This window comes from Protomyctophum parallelum (genome assembly GCF_964188405.1).
Source record: "Protomyctophum parallelum genome assembly, chromosome: 10".
In the NCBI taxonomy this organism is placed as follows: domain Eukaryota; kingdom Metazoa; phylum Chordata; class Actinopteri; order Myctophiformes; family Myctophidae; genus Protomyctophum; species Protomyctophum parallelum.
In genome coordinates this window covers 3,802,591-3,824,593 of record NC_139704.1, presented here as the reverse complement: position 1 = coordinate 3,824,593, position 22,003 = coordinate 3,802,591, and the positions used below count along the sequence as shown (strand labels likewise).

General features: G+C 42.9%; 1 protein-coding gene across 1 annotated transcript in view; it reads right to left on the bottom strand.

The window, feature by feature from the left end:
- The window catches only part of LOC310865255 (uncharacterized protein), a 54,339-nt gene extending 45,171 nt beyond the window's left edge, over positions 1–9,168 (bottom strand). Inside the window, exon 1 of the mRNA XM_083774280.1 lies at positions 8,291–9,168. Coding sequence (XP_083630406.1) covers positions 8,291–8,975 — 685 coding nt within the window. The 5' untranslated portion in view covers positions 8,976–9,168. The remainder of the gene's footprint in view (positions 1–8,290) is intronic.
- Between the last annotated feature and the right edge of the window lie 12,835 nt (positions 9,169–22,003).

The following is a 22,003-nucleotide window of genomic DNA, read 5'->3' as shown; positions in this document are numbered from 1 at the left end:
TAAATGAATGGAGAGTAAGAGTGAATACAAGATGAATTAATTAAGTTCACAACTGTACCCGGGAGGGGAACCAGAGAAAGGTTATTATAGTTTTGCATCTTTTAATTAAATTCAGTTTTGATTGAATTAGCTTTTTAAAGCGGGCTTGCAGAGGCATAGTTTTATTTTAGTTTCATATTACTAGTTTTTAGTCTTTGTAAGGGCTCCTTTTAAAATGGTCAGATTTTCTTTTTCTCTTTCTCTCTCACATCAAATCTTCAGTTTTACATAACTACGATGTCCTTGGCCGGCGGCCAGAGAGCGCACAATGACATTTGAGCTCCATGACATGACATGGCATAGGAGACATGGCTTGGGGTTATACATAGAAACATACATATACATAGAAGTTGTTAACCGCCAGCCTCTCCCAGGCTGGCCCCTGAAAACAACCCAAGACACTCGCCTCCCCACTTAACTGGACCCTATGGAGGATATCCTGTGTTTTATGGACTAACCCCAAAGGGACCACTTCACCCATTGTCAACCCATATTCATATTGTTGCTGTCGGGCAGACACCTCTGATCTCCATGATCTAACCTTGTGTTTTTTCATAAATTAACGCCATACTTGATCATAATACTACAACATCACAAAAAAAAAACATTGAAAGTATCAGATCTACAAGCTGGAAACACGGCGCGAAGCGACAGGTGTTTGGCTTGTAGATCTGCTACTTTTGAATTTCATTCCTGAAAAGTAACAGTTTCCACACGACATACATTGCTGTGTACTCACTTTGTGTTTCAGAGGGCTGTGGGCAGTTTAGAAATCTGCCTATGTAACCAGTGACTTTTCAAACAAGATTTCAAACTTTAAATGTTTTATGAATGCAAAAAAGAATGGCTTCGATTTCAGCATGCCAATATTCCAGGAAGATAAAGGCTGTAGTTTCCATTAGGAAATAATGTGGATTGATGAGTACCAAATACCAATTATAGGAACATAAGGTTGAAAATGGGTGGTACTTTAAGCATATTCCCATTTCCCAATAAAAATAATCAATAATATACACACACACCACTGTGTTTAAATCACGTTACGTTAACTTGAGTAAGACAACTATGATACCCAGAGAATGTCCTTCATACCTGTGTGTGACAACTATGATACCCAGAATGTCCTTCATACCTGTGTGTGTGTGTGTGTGTGTGTGTGTGTGTGTGTGTGTGTGTGTGTGTGTGTGTGTGTGTGTGTGGTGTGGTGTGTGGTGTGGGCATGAACTGGGCATGAATTCTGAGCTCTGTGTTGCTTCACTCAGACAATGCAATACAGGTCTCACCCCGAGAACAAACAAAAAATCAATGCAGCACAACCAATGCAATCAATTCTAAACCAACGCAGTTTCACTTTTTATACAGTGCTCTGCATTTTTTCTCCCCCATTTAGTGGTTGTCTACTCGACTGTTTTGACTGGGTGCGTGAACCACCAGGGGTCCAAATAGAACTTTACGGTTTGTTACTCTGAGAGTGAGGGTGTCAACAAGAATTGTTCAAATTTGAATTTGTACACTCAATAGTTACATTAACACTGAGGGTTTTTACAGTGTAGATTGGGGTCCCTGAAATAACCAATTGACCATATGCACACCGCAGCCATCTCACGACCCGGAAACAATCTACTCAAAAAATGTTTACTTTACATTGCTAGCTTACATTGCGATCGTTTTAATTTATACAATATATGATCCAAAAAGCGTTCATATTTTTGCAGGAGACGGAAAAGCTTGAATTAACCTCTATCTGCAAAGTGTGTGTTTCATAAAAATCCACTGTAGACATGTTATGACTAGCTACTTTCTGTCCATGCAGATGATTATGTTGTAAGTGTTGGTGTTTGGAAGTGCTCGTTGGATATCACTGAAAGGCCTTACGGCCACCCATTTTGAATTTGCACATAATGCAAGGCAGTAGGACGTTGCTTTGCTGAAAGCGAGTGCTTCCAAACTGATGGCAAGATGGTTGCGGTCTGCAAAAGGTCAGTTGCACACTTTGAGTTACAGACCTGTTCCAAATCAGATGTTGAGAAACAGTGGTCTCTACTCGCCAATGTGTTCTGTTCTGCCAACCAGTGTTGCTATATCTTTTAGGGCTTATAGGGCTTTTTTTGGTTTTGTTGTAAGGTTGCTTGCTTGCCTTGCTTGGGCTTGTTTCTAAAGTGTAGAAGTAGATGCTTATTTTGGGCTTGCTGTGAAATATTAAACCAGTGCTTCTAAAACATTTTCATGTCAAGGACCCCCAAATGAATACGTACCATTTGTCTACAGACGACCCCTACTCGTTTCTGTCGCAAAACGTGCCAACACTGCTGCCCACCCCCACTTCATGGTCTTGGTAGGGTGGATGCCACGTGTCTCCTCCTTTTCCAGTTAACAGTTAACAGCTGCTGCTTTTCACCTGACAGTGAGTGGCTTTCACACCATCTCTCCTCTTCTCCCCCCCCCCCCCCCCCCCCCCGCAGAACAGGTGTCCTGACATGAGTAGAGCGATGTTAAGCATACTCATATTATCTTAACAGTACCCTGTAACAGTTCTCAAGGTGGGTGCCATGGAACCCTACCCATCAATATCACTTCAGTTTAACCACTTAAACCCTCTATACTTAGTGAGACGGACTGCCAAACCTCCTCGCCAGAAATAGCAGATCTAAAAGCTCTCACAGCGCGTCATGTTGTGACGCTTTGTGACCTTGCAGATTTGCCATCTTTGATGAATGTTCCACCCAGAATAGGGATGCTGGGTTTCAAAGTGGTTAAATGACCCGAGACAAAAAAAGATGGAGCACCACTGCCTGACGCTATGGGAGGGTGGGTACAATGAGTGGCGCTCCTTGGATGTCGCCCGTTATATAGCTCAGAACATACATGACGCTGTATTTGCCATAACCCATTCTGACCCGAGATCAGATTCATACGAGGTTTCCGCCGGACACACACTGGTCTGACGAACCCATTCTGACCTGAGATCAGATTCTAAAAAATGTCAGTCGTTCTTCGATTTTTCAAAAAATAGCAGACCTACAAGCTCGTATCGCGCCACTCGGTGGCGCGATATGAGCTTGTAGATCTGCTATTTTTCAATAGCTAAAGCATGACATGATGCTGACACCAAAATGGGTGCCCGTTCAGAATGGGTTAAGGGCGGTGCTACTACCCAGCCAGACTATTTTAGTTCCTACAGGACTCCTGGGAATCATCAAAGTAATAATAACAGATCGCTGTAATGACCAGCAGCCTGTTGCACCAGCCAGCCATGTGCGACTTCTCTCAAAAGCGATATTTCACTTTCAATGTTTGGGACTCATTTTAACTTTACCCTGGCTTTCATGAGCTCCCCAGATTTTTTCTTAAATTGCAGATACAAGTTGTAATTTAAGATTAAGTTATAAGTAATTGATTTAATGTGTCTGATTTCATCAGACACGCTGCTCATCCTATACAAACCCATTGAGACTTTAAACTCCATTTTAACCATGTTAGACTGAGACTCATCAAAATCTTGGTTCTGGTAACTGGTATTGGCCTTTTAATGTGTGGGGTGGCAGTGCTTTATAAATTCATTTTTTCCCCCTACATTTGCCGCTCAAACAATAAATGAAAAATATAATTGAAATACACGGTCCTCTCAAAGCATTGTTTTGAAGGCCAATATCAGTCACCAGAACCGAGGACGGGTGTTTTCAATTAATCTAGCCTGGTAAAAATGGAATTTGAAGTTGCAATGGGTTCATAATATATGGTTTATATAGGAAGGTGGGGTGTCTGATCAAATTAATATCAAATGGCTAAATACTGATTCAAGCAAAAAAATACGGGAAAAACGTTTGGGGTGTAACAGGTCAGAATGCAAATTCCACACTTTGTTGACACTTAAGGTGGTTCCACACCGGCCGCGTTTTTCGGAAAACCGATGGAGAAACGCCACTTACAAATCCGAATTCGCGCTTGGTGTGTGTGTGTGGAGACCTTTAGTCTTTTGTTTGGATGCACCATGGAGATGCAAGTCACACTGGTGTAAAGTTCTGTCTGTGAAAATGCAGTATTCACTTTCTGTGGTGAGTCAGTGAAAAGCACTTGTTTTTGATGCAGTGTTTAGTGCCGTGTTCAGTGTGTTGTCAAAGTACATCGACAGACTTTAAACAGTCAGGATCAATCTGCCATAACGTTGTTCGCAACGAACAACCTTATGCAACCTTTAGCTGTTGTGTGCAACATACAAAAGAACAGCAAATTAGGGGATCCATATTTTATTAACACTTCGTTAAATGGATCTGTTCAGGGCATAGACTGTTGGGTTACATATGGCAAGCCATTTTCATTGCCATTTACCATGTTATAATCCTCTCAAAGAATAAAGTACTAGAGTTTTAAACAATTTTATTTTATGTGATGTCATGTAATTTTGTAGGCTACAACCTGAGTCATGCTCAGTAAGTGCTTTGTCACCAGGGATGTATACAGTAGGTCGTTTCATAGAGAAAAACTTCGTGTGAAACATGTTTGAACACTGACATGAATGATTCTGAATCTTCCCACGTTGGGACAATTTCAGCTGGTGCAATCCTTATAAAATGTTAAATTATAAATGAAGTTCAAAAACTAGGCCATGTTTGAACTTCCACACAGCTGATGCAACCTAGTGCAGGTAGCTACCACTGGTGTTGCCCAAAAAGACTACAGAAATCGATTGCAAGTTACACACTGACCTGACCTCGTGACCTCAACTGAAACCTGAAGCTCGTCGTGTATTGGGTGTTGCACGCCAAAAAATAGCAGATATGAGCTTGTAGATCTGCCATTTTCATTGTTGTACAACAACAGAGTATAACCTGAACTTGGGCGTGGTGATAGCATCAGCTGGGGAAAAAACATTGGCCAAGATGCCATTTTATATCAGCAAAGCCATTGCCCTGACCAAGCAGTAGGGGTTGCTAATGGATAATGCCCCCCCCCCCCCCCCGCCCCAGCAAGATCCCCACACACACATAAATGCTGCCAATTGTGTTGTAGCACTAGCACCGACTCACTGCTGTAGGCACTGCTTCCGAGAACCGAGTCAGCAACTCTGTGGTGGCGGTCGAGTACCTCTACACCAGTGGTTCTCAAAATTGGGTCTTGGGACCCCCACCGGGGTCCATGAGGGGGTTCCAATCCAGGGGGTCCCCAGCTAAATGAGGACCAGTTTAAACACTCGCCCGAGTCAATCTACAAAACTGTAGATTAGTTGTGTGAGCTCTTTTCTTATGGCGGTCCCCGTCACAAAATATTTGATGGGGTCACAAAAATGTCCAAAAACAACCACCAGTCCTGCTGTAGAATAGTACAATTAAAGGTACACATGCTTGGATCCTCAAAGCAACCAACGCTTGGGATAGGGAGTGATTCTCTCTCTCGGGTATAAACCACAGAACCCAGACGGCAGTATGTCACCAAGATGTACGACCTGAAACTCAATGTGTAACATCTGCATTCTGCACAAAACAATCATCGTTTTGCACAGAATAGACTTTAAATTCTTGTAGATGTTTTCCGTAATCAAGCATATCTTTTAGACCAACTAACGAAGAAACTACGTGTCTCCTCCGATTTTCTTACTCTTACCAAATTTTTGGCACTATTATATGCTATGGTTTTTACAGGGTTTTTCAGGAGAAACATCTGTACATTGCGGCTCTGCTCTTTTTACTCCTCACTAAATCAATATGTATAAGAAAGCCTGCTGAAAGTCTTTAACCCATTCTGACCTGAGATCAGATTCATACGAGGTTTCCACTGGACACACACTGGTCTGAATAAACCCATTCTGACCTGAGATCAGATTAAAAAAATGTCAGTCGTTCTTCGATTTTTCAAAAATAGCAGACCTACAAGCTCGTATCGCGCCACTCGGTGGCGCGATATGAGCTTGTAGATCTGCTATTTTTCAATAGCTAAAGCATAACATGATGCTAACACCAAAATGGGTGCCGGTTCAGAATGGGTTAATATAAATAAAATCAATACGGACTACAGTCAAATCAATGCAGTATGAACAGGTTATCGTTTACTGGAACTGGGCATTTGTGAGCACACTTTCATAAGCAGTGAGATCTATGTCTGCTTACTCACTTTCAACCTGGTGTCTTTATTTTGGGCATGGTTTCTACAATGTTACACCGATTTTCTAAATTGTGACAATAGCAGGCCTACACACACTTACATGTGAGCAGTGATATTTCTTTAAAATACTGTAGGTTTTTAAGGTCAATATCAAATTCAGAAGAATCAGGGTGTAAATGCTGCTGTGCTGGCAGACAGACAGACAGACAGTGGGTGTCTCAGTGTCTGTAAGAGACAGATGAGAAAAGACAGACGTGCGTGTGTTTGTGATATTGCTTAGGGGGAAGGCAATCCGACTGTTGTGACACAATTAAACCGCTTCACTAGGATACCCGATCAAAACCACAACACTAGACGGAACTGCTACACAACGGCGTACACACACACAAGCAAAACTGACCGACACAAGGATATAGTTATACACGCAAGCACAATAGCTTGTGCCCAGAGAGAGACAAGCCTACACAGTACACACACACCCACACAGGCTCAGGCAGTGTAAGCCGACTGTCTTTCCACGGCATGACACTGGCCCGCTCCTCTCTAATCCACCTGACCACATTGCCAGCAGTAAACAAAAGGCTGACGGGCGTAAGGGACTCAAAATAAGATGTAGGCCAGTACAGTAGTGGACAATTAAAACGGGCCGTCACTCAGCCATTACGGCTTAGCACTGACCGCCTGCTGTGGGCCTCTCTGCCAAACACACACAGCCCCACCCTGCCCCTCCCCTTCTCTCCTCTCCTAGCTTCCAAGCTATCTTGCACGTCAGGGAAATGATAGGCCTAGAACGTTACTAACGTATACCGGTATCTACCTAGATATCGGAGATAATAAACAATATAAGTTTTTAAAAACTACGACTTAAAACACAGCAACATACTGTTACTAAGTGTTTCATAATGTTAAAAGAATAATGAGACCCGATTCGACCGTTAACACAGGCCAAGAAAAGGCCTGGGGGAGGGGGGGGGGTCTTAAATTATTTGCGGAGTGGGCCGGCATAGCAGCCAGCCGGTCTAGGAGCCCGTCAACCCGATGATGATAGATCGGAACTACCATTGTATTACAGTCCTGTCATAGAGGTCTGACACATCCAGGGAGTGGACCAGGGAGCTCATTAGGAGGCAGATTCCTTTGTGTGTGAGTAATCAGGGGTGTATCTGTGCTGTGGTACACGCTGTGCTAGCAACACAGCAGCAGCACAGGCACAAAAGCAGACGGCTACTGACATAAAGCCATCTCTTCCTCACCTTAATACATAGCGTTATTATAAGTAAAGTCAGCCCCCCCCCGCCCCCGAAACCCATAGACGCTGTGTTATGGATGATGATCCAGGTTGATTGTAGTGAACCAGTCCAATTCATCCGTTATTAAGCAGACCCCCTCAAGGTTTGTTTATTTATTTGTCAAAAACAGGTGGGCCTGCATTAGCTCAAGACGCTAGCTCACCATCCTTCTTGGTTCCTCATCCCCATCATCTAAGAAGAACAGCCATCCATGTCGTTGTTTATTACATAAATAAACCGAATTTAGCTTGAATAAAAATGTAAGGGGAAAGGCTATTTTAGAATATGTATATATTATGCCATTTAAATGTCATTTTGCCTCAATTCACTGACAGTGGCTACACAGCTAACACCTATAGCTTCTGAGGTAAAACAAACAAAAAAGGTTAGGGGTTTAGATGTCAGGGAAAATATTTTTAACAAATATAATAACTCCAGATTTACCAACTTTCATCTAGTGCAGATGATCAAGTCGCTTTATATAATACATAATAGCCTAATAACAACACTTTCAATGTTTATAGATATCTGACACATTTCCTCTGGTGGACACTGGACAGATGCTGGCTGTTATGTCCCTCTCTCATCTCATATTCAACCAAATTAAAAAACGGGGTCGCTCGCCGAACAAGCCCAGATCTGACAGGCGTCGCGTTGAGAGCTTGCAGATCTGCGCTTTTTTTTGTCGGCTAGCGACAGTCACCAGCCAGAGCCTATAAAATACCTAGTAACGGAGCATCAGGGAGGTATTAACGGTACATTTTAACGACACAAGCATCAATTACATCCTCCTCCATTAATAAGACACCAAAGGCGCTCATGCACCGTATGCACGCTGATCGGTGCTGGTTTAGTGTACTTACACGCTGCCGGAGCCGGTACTGGTTCGGATGCTGCTCGTGTTGTCACCGCCGGAGCCGGTTGTTCTTGTGGGAGCGGTTCTGCTGCTGCTGGAGGAGAAACAACAGGAGGCTCCTCCTCCTCCGCCTCCTCCTCTCTCGGGGGTTCCACGAACGGCGAGACCACCGCGTCACCGTGGATTGGCTCCGGTTCCGGCTCAGGTGAGCTCTCCGGCTCGGCTCTGGGTGCGAGGAGGAGAACCGGCGGTTCGGGCTCGGCGGTGGTGGAGTCCGGAACATCATCCTCTATCTCCTCTTCGTCCTCCCACGCGTGGGCCGGTGGTGCCGCCGGCGGCTCGGGTTCGAATTCCTCCTCCTTCGTCAGCGGCTCCGGTGACGGCGTCATCGCCTCCTCGAGCTCCGTGACGCGGATGGGTTCGGTGACCGGCCCGGTGGGCACCGGGGGCGGCGTGGGGACCTCCGCCCGGGTCCAGCCGTCGGACTCGTCCTGGTCCTCGGCGATGTGTCTCTCGATGGCGTCCTGCGCGCCTCCGACCAGGTCCACGATGTCGTCCAGCAGCAGAGCCGAGTCCTGTTTGGCCGCCATGGCCTCGCTGGAAGCTCCGAGGAGGTGGTTCGAGGCGGAGGAGTCCTCGTCGTAGTAGTGAGGTGAACTGGAAGATACTCCGTGTTCCTCTGCGTCTGCCATGTTGTTCTGAATACAAAAAGAGTTCTTTCCACACTCCAAAAGTTCCTTAAACAGCCGCTTTCTGGTTGTTTCTCAAAACTTTTGTTAGGAGTCCGACGTGAAGTTTTAGCTGGAAGAAGTGCGCCACGAGCACCAACGGAGAGATACACACACCAGCCAACAGACACGCAGTCACGCACACACACACGCACACTACTTCACAGAATGTTGAAAAGAACACGGCCAGGGGAAACTCCAGGGAGAGACCAATCACTGGCCGGTAAGTCCCTGATCGACGCCACCTGTGGCCAATGGGCGCGCGTCAAAGTCAAGTGTAGCCCCGCCCCGCTCGAAAAGGGGAAACGCCGAAGTTTAAAGTCGACCCCCCCCCCTTCCTCTGTCCACAACACACACACACACACACGCGCGCGCGCGCGCACTTGCACAAAAAAACAGAAGGAGCATTATGTCAGTTTGCTGTGACAGAAGTTCAGGCTAGCACTTCAAATGGCTTTATTGGTATGAGGAAACATACATTTACATTGCAAAAGCAAACAGTGGAACAATACAATCAAAACACAAGTCAGAATTTCCAATAGCCTAGTATGTACCTCTCTCTCAGTCAACATAACTGTGTGTGTGTGTGTGTGTGTGTGTGTGTGTGTGTGTGTGTGTGTGTGTGTGTGTGTGTGTGTGTGTGCGTGTGTGTGTGTGCGTGTGTGTGTGTGTGTGTGTGTGTGTGTGTGTGTGTGTGTGTGTGTGTGTGTGTGTGTGCGCGTGCAGAGTGGGTGTGTGTGGATTACATAACTTCGAACCATACTGTTCTGTCTGTCTCTTCACAGCACCGCCCCTCCTCCTACAGTTAAGTAACAGGCCTCCAGCCCATATAAACTTTAAGACCCAGTACTGTGCAGTATAAACACAAGACATGTGTACTCAAATCCTGAGGGGGGGGGAGACTCTAGATGTTAAAGGTGGATAAGCATAGGCTTTTTAATTACTTTTTAGCCATTTATTTATCATGGGAACGCACTGCATGCTTCACATTCATATATGCACTGTATACAGTAGGCTATACTGCACAGTACAAGAACATGCAGTTCTAGTTTGTCCTGCACTGCAGCACTTTTTGGTTTAAGGGATATTTCTCTTTCAAACATGTTTGGGGTCGTTTTAACATCTATTGTGGATTTTGTGAACACGGCCACGCCGTTTTCCAGTTGCTTGATTCAGCATTTTGGATATTTGATATCTATTTTATCAGACAGACAGACACGCCCCCTTCCTATATAAATCATTGTGGTGACTGCTACAGTCCTTCTAATACATGAGGAGACCGTGATTTATCAATTCGTAGTTCGTAGTTTCAATTATGTTTTTTTCAACTTGCAAGTTGTCGAGCTGCCACCTGGCACACAAGTAACAACTGGCACACTGTGTACAAATAGATACTTGTACGCAAGCAGAGCGTGCAAGTACTGCTACTAACTAATAATGTCTATGCTGTTCTAAATCCTTTAGACCTGTTATTGACCTTATACAGTACCAACCTTGAAATGTACCGTCACCATCAACAGCCAATAAGGGACCACCATTCTTACCCCGAGATACATACATACATACATACATACATACATACATAGGCCTACATACATACATAGTACATACCCAGCCAATCACCAAAGTTACGTCATCAAGAATGGTGGTCGCTTATTGGCCGGTGGACAACACCGACATACATGCAAGTAATAACTATGCAATCGTTCATTTCCCATCAGTCACGCATTATCCACCTACATGGGAATGCCCCCAATAAGCCCAGGTCTCGTGACATCACGTGACGTCATAAGGGATAGAGATCCCTGATGTCATAGTAAATGTAGCCTCGGTACCCAGGCTTTCATTTTCGTCGACGCAAAAAATGAAAGCCTAGGGGAAACGCATTGGCCGCTCTGGTCTAGAAGTGGGAGTCAACCCTTCCGGGTGGGCGTTGCTCCAAATGATGTGTCGTAGTGCTGCACTAGGGGGGGAGAGGAGGGACCGGGGCTGATGGACAGATCAGTGAACCAATCAAGGCGTGCACAAATCTCAGCCGTGACACGCCCCTCTAGACCAGAAACACGTTAGCTCAGGCTACAGTAAATGCGACCTGCTGTTGCAATTGCCCCTATATGGAGATCCCTGATATGATCCCTGATCAATATTGGCCAGCAACTCGACATCTGACCTCAAACTTCGAACCCTTAGATCTCCATATATGGATATATGTCAGAACCTGTCCTGTTGATCCTTCATCCTTCCTCTTCGATGTCTACAGTCTATGCTTTTGACTGATACCTGTCCATTCAAACTCTAGACAGGCCTGTCCCAACGTTATTAGTGCAGCCGCCCCCGGCAGCCGGCAAAAAACAGAGTTCTCAACAGGCCCTCTTGAGTGTACAGGGTTTGATGAGGGCCCAGGCCCTCATCAAACTCTGTACACTCAAGAGAATGTCACCACTACCACCCTTAGATCTCCATATATGGAGCCGACGACCTTCTGACATTCCATATGTTGATCTGACCTCATCAAACCCAGTACACTCAAGACATGCTCCTTATATGGCCAGTACAGAATATATATAGAGAGATGAATTTGTTTCGACATCAAACTTCATGTTTAGACTCATCGTAAACACAATGTCCAACCAGAGCATTAGTCGAGGTCTTTTCAGACTATGCTATAACATAATTATTCCCTGCATGACATGCGCACATATAGGATATACGCTTACGCATGCATGGTCAATCGATGAAATGGTTAGCAGACGGTATTTTTTTTTTTTTTTTTTTTTTGGCACGGCATAGCCTACTATACGTATACTGTAGCCCGTATAGAACACACCACTGTGTCCAACTAAAGGCCTATTCATACTCCAGTTTTAGGTGATAAGCTGACCAGTGAAACGGTGGTTAATAAAAACAAGAGACATGTGTTTGGGTGAGCGGTAAATGGCTTATGTGCGTGACGACATTGTATAGTTTTCGGCGGTCACCTCATCACCTAAAAGTGGACTATGAATAGGCCTTAATTAACATGAACATTTATTGTTCAACGAAAAAAAAAAAAAAAATTGACATTCCACATCTCTCACACGACCAGCCTGCACATTAACCCATTAAGACCTGATGCCAATTGCACAAAAACAAAACCTATCATCTGCATATTGTAACCTTTTGTGGGATTTTCTTTTCGTATTAATGCCCTACTTGATCATACTGCTGCCTCTCACACAATTATTAAAGGTAGCATATCTACAAGCTGGAAACACGGTACAAAGCAAGTGTTTTGAGCTTGCAGATCTGCTACTTTTGGTCATTTTGAATTTGAATCATGAAAAGTAATCTTTCCATGCACCCGACAGAGATAAAACAAAGTCTCCTTCACCTCAGACATTTGCGTTGTTACCTATTTCTTTACAGTCTATGGTTGTTACCCATGTTGAGCACTAAATTGCCATGGGTCTACTACCTGTATTTGTAAAAGAAAGCATGCAACAAAACTGCGTAATATATAAACATAATGAAATAAATAACGAATGGACAAATGTAGTTTGACACATTTATTAGGAGGACAATATTAGTCATGGGAATCATGAACGGGTGTTTACAATGAGTCTAACTCAGAGTTTGATGTTAAATATATATAGGTTGGAGCTAGGGGGTTTGGTCAAATTCATATCAATAATATCAAAACAATCAATGACCCCAGAAGGGTTTAAAAGTGAATTTGGGGGGGCACGGTGGCACAGTTGGTATCGCTGTCGCCTCACAGGTAGAAGGTCACAGGTCCCAGCAGCACTGGGAGGCGTGTTCTCTATCAGCGCCCATACCCTATAGGTGCGGTTGGCGAAAGGTCCTTTCTGTGTGGAGTTTGCATGTTATCCCGCCCCCTTTCATGACGACGAAAAAAGGAAATAGTTCCCAATGCATTTGTCCCATTTCAAAACGTTTTTATTTAAAGACCTTATAAGCGTTGTACAAAGCCAACTCTTGTCGTGACAAATCATGACAACAAACACAATATTTTGGACCAAACAAATAATTACACAGAAGAAAAACAACAAAAAAAAGTGTTGTATAACCTGTCATTTTCTTCTTCTTTCTAATTATTTGTTCGGCCCAAAACATTGCGTTTATTGTCATGATTTGTCACGACAAGAGTTGGCTTTGTCCGCGGCGTAAACGTCTTTAAATAAATACTTTTTTAAAAGTCTATGAGGAAAATGAACGGGGAATTATTTTCCGGGACTGCGATGCTCTATAGGCCTAGAGTTTGCATGTTCTCTCCGTGTCCCATAGGGTAGCTAACCCTCACAATAAACATGCAATAATCTCTATATTGCCTCCCCCTGGTCAGCTGGGATAGAGGGTTATAACGTGTTCATAACGTGCTACGTCCGTGGAAACTATACCCCCTGTCAGGTGATAAGAAGCGGCCTTCTCACTCCTCATGCACTGAAGGAAGCATGCCGTTCGGGGCTCTCCCCAGGTTGGGAGAGGGAGAGTATAGCGCCCAGGATTACAGTTTATAGGCATTAGCACCGAGTGAAAGATGGGTTACGAAAATCGTGGGATAAAAATATTAGTAAAAACAAAAAAGTTGGCTTTTGCCTTTAAATATGTTGCTCAAGGCCATGTTTGCAGTTGTTGTGTTATCAGTAATTGTTGAGGGAGGGGAGGAGGCCAGCCATTACTCATTTAGGTTCCGTGGCCAGTTTTACCTGCCAGGTGAGGGATGTGATCACACACATCAACCTCTTTAACCCCATAGCCTGCAGTCACACAGGTTCCAGTTACTGCCTAGAACAGGAACTTGTTCAGACAACACTCTGAGCACTGATGTTGCATGAAATGTGTTTCACGGTCATTAGCCTTAGATCAGTGGATCTCAAACTTTTTTGTGTCAAGGATATATATCTGAAAATGCTATTGTGGCAGGGACCCCCAGGAGAGAAGATTTATCTTGAAAATAATTCAAAATGATTCAAAATCTTCCAAAAACAAAGGTGAATTGGGGGAAGTCTGAAGCCCTACCTCTGACATCCTACTGCCCTAAAACGCTATTTCAAGGTGACAAATTTAAATGGCCTACAAAGGGTATTACTTATTTGGGCATAATATTTCCCTCCCTTATTAAAGACATCATTGATGTGAATATGGTTCCTCTTTTGGATAAGTTTAAAAATGATATAGAGAGGTGGAACCCTCTTTATATATCTTTGTGGGGAAAAGCTAATATCCTTAAGATGAATGTTGTTCTTAAATTAAATTATCTCTTACAAGCCCTTCCAATTAATATCCTGCTGAAATACTTCAAACAATTTGATAAATTATGTAATACATTGTTATGGAATAACAAACGCCCTAGGCTTGGATTGAAGAAGCTGCAGTGGCCGGTGGACCAGGGAGGTCTGGGAATCCCAAATATTCTGCTCTACCATTATGCTTTCAGCCTGAGACATCTAGCTCACTGGTCTCTCCCTCCTGAACGAGCCCCACCGTGGTCTCAGATAGAGAACCACTTCTCTGATAGCCTACCTTTGGTATATTTTACCACTGCTCAACTACCTGAGGTTGTTAGTGACCATCCCATTTTTCTCCACTTACGTTGGGTGTGGAAGAGAATGTCGCTTTTTTTCAAATGTAACTTATACCTTAACCCATCTTCCAGTATTTGGCTGAATCCCAAACTCCTTATTGATAGAAGACCATTCATTTGGAATCTATGGGTAGAAAGAGGTATTCTGGCTCTGAAAGATTTGTATGAGGGAGATACATTTAAAAGTTTCACAGAACTTGCTGATCAATATGGTCTTCCGCGTAATCACTTCTGGAAATATCTTCAAATTCGGCATTTACTATTGACAAATGTAAGAGATCACCCCAATATGCCGACAGAGTTTGACCTTTTGAAAACGGTGTTAGCAATATTTGGAACTGGGCATGAGGCGTCAACATACAGTATTATTCAATTATGATAGCACACCAAGGTCAGCCCTCAAGCGTAAATAGTGTTTGGGAGGTTGATTTAAATCAATCCTTTACTGACGGTGAATGGAAGATGATTCTACGGAACTCAAAGAAGATGTCCCGTGAACTTAGAACCAGATTAGTTCAATTTAAAATAATAAATAGAGTCAACTGGTCTCCGAGAAGATTGTTCAAGGCTATAAGCTCAGAGATAGTCCGGTTTGCTGGAGGTGTGATGAGGACCTCGGTACACTTATTCATGTATTATGGGAGTGCCCTAGGGTACAGACGCTATGGTGTGCTATTCATGAGAATATAATGCAAATCACAAACCAAGATATTCCTTATACACCGGCTCTCTTTATTCTGGGTGATCCATCACCACTAAAACACCTCCCTGCACCTCTAGCTGACTGGATTCAAACAGCATTAATGGTGGGCAGGAAGATCATTGTTAAGGAATGGAAGTCTGAGGTTTTACCTCCAGCACATGTATGGTTCACTCAGCTCGGTATTGTGGCTGCTTTGGAGAGGTTATCCTTTAAGATGAATAATCAGTTGGATAAATATGATCTGAAGTGGGACGTGTTCCTCAGTCATGTCCCTCAGTCATGTCCCTTGGTGTGATCCATGGTCAGGCAATGCCTTCTTGATTGTTTATTGTATTACTACACATTATGATACGGTTGATGATGCTGCGTTTGGTCGTGTAAATAATGTAAACTATTTTCACATTTTAATTTGATTTTTCCTTTTTTTTCCTTTATTTTTATTTTTATTTGTTTATATTATCTATCTTAATTGTCTATCCATGAATACGTACTCTGCTGTTGTTGCTTGTGTTTGTATTGTAGGTTTTCTGTTTTATGTGTTTGTAAAAAATCTAAAATAAAGTACTGATCATAAAAAAAAATCTTCCAAAAACACGCTCGTCCCGGGTCAAATCCAGCAACCTCGGGAGTCGGAACGTGACCTTAGTAAGACTATGTCAAAACCTAACCTTATTCCTAAACGTAACCTCAGTAAAACTATGCCTAAAACTAACCTTATTCCTAAATGTAACCATAGTAAAATTAAGCCTAACCCTAAACGTATTCCTAATCTTATCCTTAGTAAAACAAATGCAACTAGAAAAAGTGCCCTTCTGGGCACAGGTCTCCACCAGGATAGGAATGTAGGACATTGCAGCTTGCCTTCATCTGGTGGTTGGATAAAAGGGCAACAAAAGTAAATTAGAGGTAAAAACACTTTTCGGCCAGTTATAGCGCCACCTTGAGGCTGAGTTGAAATTGTTCATGTGGCATTTCTTCCTCGGCCTAGTGGGAATGTGGGTGCACAATTTCACGGAAATCACGCGATGTGTTCATGATTTGCAGCATTTTGTTTGAAACTGAGCACTCCTGTGAACTTTGGAAGCCAATCTTAACCAATCAGGATGGAGTCTGAGAAATCTGAAAGACCCGTTTCGTTGAATGGCTCTAGAGAGACTGTGTACCAATCTGTAGGTGTACTGTGCAAAAACTTGTTTTGCACAAAGCGGCCTCCTGGTGGCGCTATAACAGGCCGTTCTGGAAATTTTGGGGCAGAGGTTCATCGTTGGCATCCAGGGAGTGTGTGTGCAAAATTTGGCATGCAAAAACTTGTTTTGCACAAAGCGGCCTCCTGGTGGCGCTATAACAGGCCGTTGTGGAAATTTTGGGGCAGAGGTTCATCGTTGGCATCCAGGGAGTGTGTGTGCAAAATTTGGCATCGACCGGGTTAACGGTGGCCGAGATTAGCTGCTCACGGGGACACACACACACACACGGACGGACGGAGTGCAAAACATACTCTCCCCCCATGCCTTCGGCCTGGTGGAGACAATAATAGTACAGCTGGGGGCGAACCGAGCGAGCGGCCGGTCCGTGAAGAAAAAGGGGGCAAATCTTTGTTGTTTTTGTGAGTGTTCCAGTTACCGCTAAAACCCCTGCAGAGGAATACAAAACAAACAAACCTTATTCCTAAATTATGTAACCTCAGTAAAACTATGCCTAAACCTAACCTTATTCCTAAATGTAACCTAAGTAAAACTATGACAAAACCTAACCTTATTCCTAAACTTAATCTCAGTAAAACTAAAACCAACCTTAATCCTAAACTTAACATCAGTAAAACTATGCCTAACCCTAAACTTGATCCTACCTTATCAGTAAAACAAATGCAAGAACAGAAGAACCCCTGGGGCGAGTGGTCTGTGGAAACAAATGTGGGCGAGTGTGTTTTGGTGCGAGCATTCTGGTTACCATGCAGAGACATTAGGGTGCTGACTCTGACAGACCCATGCAGGCCATCTGAGTAAGGACTAAATAAAGTCTGTTTTGATCTGATCCGGTCATGAAACTGTACCTCTTCTTCCCCTCGTATATCACAGCTTCTCCTCCCACTATAAATTTCCTCCTACCTAAACCCAAATCTAATATTAAATTACTAGGCCGATGCCAGCTGGGAATGATCTGCCCGTTATGGAACACATGCCCATCTGTTTATGCAATACCCGTACGCATGTATGTACTCGTTGTACGCATGTATGTACTCGTTGTACCCATGTAGGTACTCGTTGTACCCATGTATGTACTCGTTGTACCCATGTATGTACTCGTTGTACCCATGTATGTACTCGTTGTACCCATGTATGTACTCGTTGTACCCATGTATGTACTCGTTGTACCCATGTATGTACTCGTTGTACCCATGTATGTACTCGTTGTACCCATGTATGTACTCGTTGTACGCATGTATGTACTCGTTGTACCCATGTATGTACTCGTTGTACCCATGTATGTACTCGTTGTACCCATGTATGTACTCGTTGTACGCATGTATGTACTCGTTGTACCCATGTATGTACTCGTTGTACGCATGTATGTACTCGTTGTACGCATGTATGTACTCGTTGTACCCATGTATGTACTCGTTGTACCCATGTATGTACTCGTTGTACCCATGTATGTACTCGTTGTACCCATGTATGTACTCGTTGTACCCATGTATGTACTCGTTGTACGCATGTATGTACTCGTTGTACCCATGTATGTACTCGTTGTACCCATGTATGTACTCGTTGTACCCATGTATGTACTCGTTGTACGCATGTATGTACTCGTTGTACCCATGTATGTACTCGTTGTACGCATGTATGTACTCGTTGTACGCATGTATGTACTCGTTGTACCCATGTAGGTACTCGTTGTACCCATGTATGTAGTCGTTGTTAGAGTACCTGCCCGTTGTAACCACAGCATACCCATGCTACCCATTAATTGTCAGAGTAGTGCAGTAACCATTAAAACACAGGCCTTCAACTGGGGGACCACCGGGCCAGGACCCGTAAAGGGTCCCCAGAGGCACGCACCGCAAGGTGGGCCACCAAATATTTGTGTGACAGGACGGACGGTCTGTCTCCATATAAAAGAGACAAGGCTCTACCCGCTCTGCACGTCACCCCCTCCCTCGGATCTTCGGCAATCCACACGCCACGTTTGAAAGGGGAATGGAGACGCATGCACACAGAGATTTCGTGCGTTTATAGAAGTATTGCTATTTTCACTATAGGAAGCGTGCCCATCACTTACTGTATATAACCGTCTGAAGGTTAATTTGAGTTCAGGTTAGTTCAGAGAAGATGAAGGCTGTCTTTAGCACAACGGCAGCATTATTTCCTTAATCCTTAACGAAGAACAATTAAGCCTGACATTCAAAAGAATAGTCTCTCAAATTGCATGTATAGATAGGCAATGATGACAATAATAGACAGACAACCTGCATGCTTTGGCTTGCCTGCTGATGAAGGTGTTATAATGCATAGCTAGGCTGTCTGGTAATTTGCCTCAGAAAATCTCTAAATGTCTTTAAAAGTTGCATGTGAACACACTTGATATTAATCTTTTGAAATCCAGCTTTATCCCTGACAAGTTTTAGTTTGACACATTCCTTGAACATTGATTTAAAGGCAGGGCAACAAATCATTTTGAACACAACTCAATTCACAATACAATTCAAATTGTAATTTGGCATTCTCAACAATAATTATTCAAAGCAAATTTGTGTTTCAACAACTATGCCCCAACATTCAGAAAACATCCAGTAAATGTTTTGTGACATGCGAGGAACGGAAGATTTCCACCAGTCCCTCATATAAACAACATACTTTATAATCAGGATCATACTTCAGTGCATGGTTTTCAACCAGCTAGAAACCAACTAGAAAATAACCAACCAACCAAAAATTCAACCCACTAGAAAATATGACCATATTACACCAATCCTAAAATCCTTACATTGCCTACCAGTGTCCCAGAGAATTGATTTTAAAATGTTATTACTTGTCTATAAATCTGTTTGTGGCTTTGGGCCCAGCTACATCTCAGACATGCTGAAGCCATATGAGCCCTCCAGAACCCTTAGGTCATCTGAGGCTGGCCTACTGATAGTTCACCCGATAATTGGAACAAAACATGGTGAAGCAGCATTCCACCATTATGCACCACAAACCTTTCCAACATTCCAGGTTACATTAGAAAATCCCCAACCATAGCCGTTTTTAAGTCCAATTTAAAAACGTATTTATTTAACATTGCATATCCCAATTAACTGTTTCTATTAAAGGTGGGAGTATCTGTTGTATAATGTAATGTAATTGTATCTATTATAATCTGTATTCATTTTAAAGTGCACTGTTGCACTCTGTGTTTGTTTTCATTCTGTAAAGCACTTTGAATTGCCTTGAGTATGAAAGGTGCTATATAAATAAAATTGCCTTGCCAGTGGTCTGGGGACCACCAGGCGAGGTTAGTCCTTGAGAGAGTTCCAGGTGGAGAGTTTGTAACCAAATGGACCCTTTTAACCTTTACTCCCGTAAAATGAAACCAAAGGAGCCTTAACCCTCTAACACCCGCATTAATTTCTACTTGCAAAAAATAGATTTCAACCTTACTACTACTTTGTACTACTAGGACTAAGACTAAAAAATATGTTAAAAAAATAGAAAAATAAAGTTTGATGAAAAACTTATAATAATTATATAATAATTATATAATAATATAATAAATTAATAATTTACATTTTGGGGATATCTTTCACAATAATGAATAAAACATGTTCTAGACATTCTAATGATCACAAAAAAAAACATATATTACAATTATTTTACCTACTTTTATTAGGGTAAAGGTCAAAAGTCTTAGGTTAAAAAAAATTCAAAATTGCACAGAGTCCAGACATTTTTTATTTGTGTGAATTTCAGCCTCTGTGGGGGGTATTTATATGCAAATATCACGACCAATGGCATTGAAATGGCATTGCAATGAACATCACTGATGACGTTTAGGTGAAAAAAGAACAGAAAAAAAAGCAACGCTGGGTCTTAGAGGGTTAAGGGTCCATTTGGTTTCATTTTACGCTCTCTAAAGTTAAATTATTGGTAACAATCTACATCAGTTAACCACTGCTTTGCATCATCAACATTCATTTTTATTGTACTGGGGATATGCTGCATGTCAAAGCATTGCAGTTGTATACCTGGGCTTTGCAAGCAGACATTTACAATGTAGAAGCGAGGTCCGGATGGGCTCTGTAGTGACAAACAAGGCTCACTGTAGTATGTGTGCTATAGTATAGAGTTTCTCAGGGTGCACCATAGCAATGCTATGGATAGACCTGCCTCTAAAAATAACATGAAAGTATACCATGTCCGTCCCACGCAGGGGGCTGCTGTATTTGCATCCCAAAGGTCCTGCGTCGGTCGAAAAGGAGAACGTGACAACTTGAGAGCATGTGTGTGCATGTGTGGGTGCGTGTGTGTGCGTATGTGTGCATGTGTGTGTGTGCGTGTGTGCATGTGTGTTCGTGCGTGAGTGCGTGCGTGCGTGTGCATGTGCGTGTGCATGTATGTGTGTGCGTGTGTGTCTCTGATCATCCATAAAAAGAAGCAGGTATTTTGGACATGGAGATATTCTCACTCACCCCCAACACGCACGCACGCACACACACACGCACGCACAAATATAAATCACATGACCAAGAGATGTTTCATTTCTTTTACATATACTGGGCCTACACAGGCGTAACACACTTACAGTAGGCTTCAGTTCTGCAGCAATGGGAACAATAACGAAATAAATCATTAAGAACAACAAGAAGAGAAAGATGATTATGATTATATCCGATGCATCGGCATGCAGTCCAACAGCAGGACAACTGGAAACAACCATCCCCCCAACCAGTTCCCAGTGTACTGTACTGTACTGTACTGTACTGTACTGTACTGTACTGTACTGTACTGTACTGTACTGTACTGTACTGTACTGTACTGTACTGTACTGTACTGTACTGTACTGTACTGTACTGTACTGTACTGTACTGTACTGTACTGTACTGTACTGTACTGCTGTGGTTCTCTAACTAGATTCTGGGAATCCCTAGGGGTCCTTGAGGGGCATAATTCCCCCAGCAAAATTAGTTAATATATAGCATACAAATCTGTTCAACCACTGTGACCCTATATTATAGGCCTCCAAAACAGTAGGTCAGCTTTTTTGAAGCATTTTGAAAAATCTTGAAAATTATGAACCTGGCACAAAATCTCTTCAAATGGGGGTCCGCGTTCAAGTACATAATCTACATTTGGGAGTCTTTGAAATGAAGATTTTTGTGAAGCACTGCTGTGCTGTGCTGTGCTGTGCTGTGCTGTGCTGTACTGTGCTGTGCTGTGCTGTGCTGTAATATTGCACTGTAGCACTCACAGCAGCACACAGAGTATACAATGAATAAGGAACACTTTAACTTGGACCTTTGCCAGGGCGTGACTCAAGAGGCCCATGGGCTGTTTAGACTCAGATTGACTTAACCTCTTAAGCCCTATACTGTGTATACTTTGTTGCACGATGATAGCCTGCATATTAACCAATCTACAGCTGATTTGAGCTGTTTTGATGGCATTTGTATCATATTTCTTTTAATTGCTTGGAAGCAAATCTGTCATTGAGACGTTTTGAACTTTT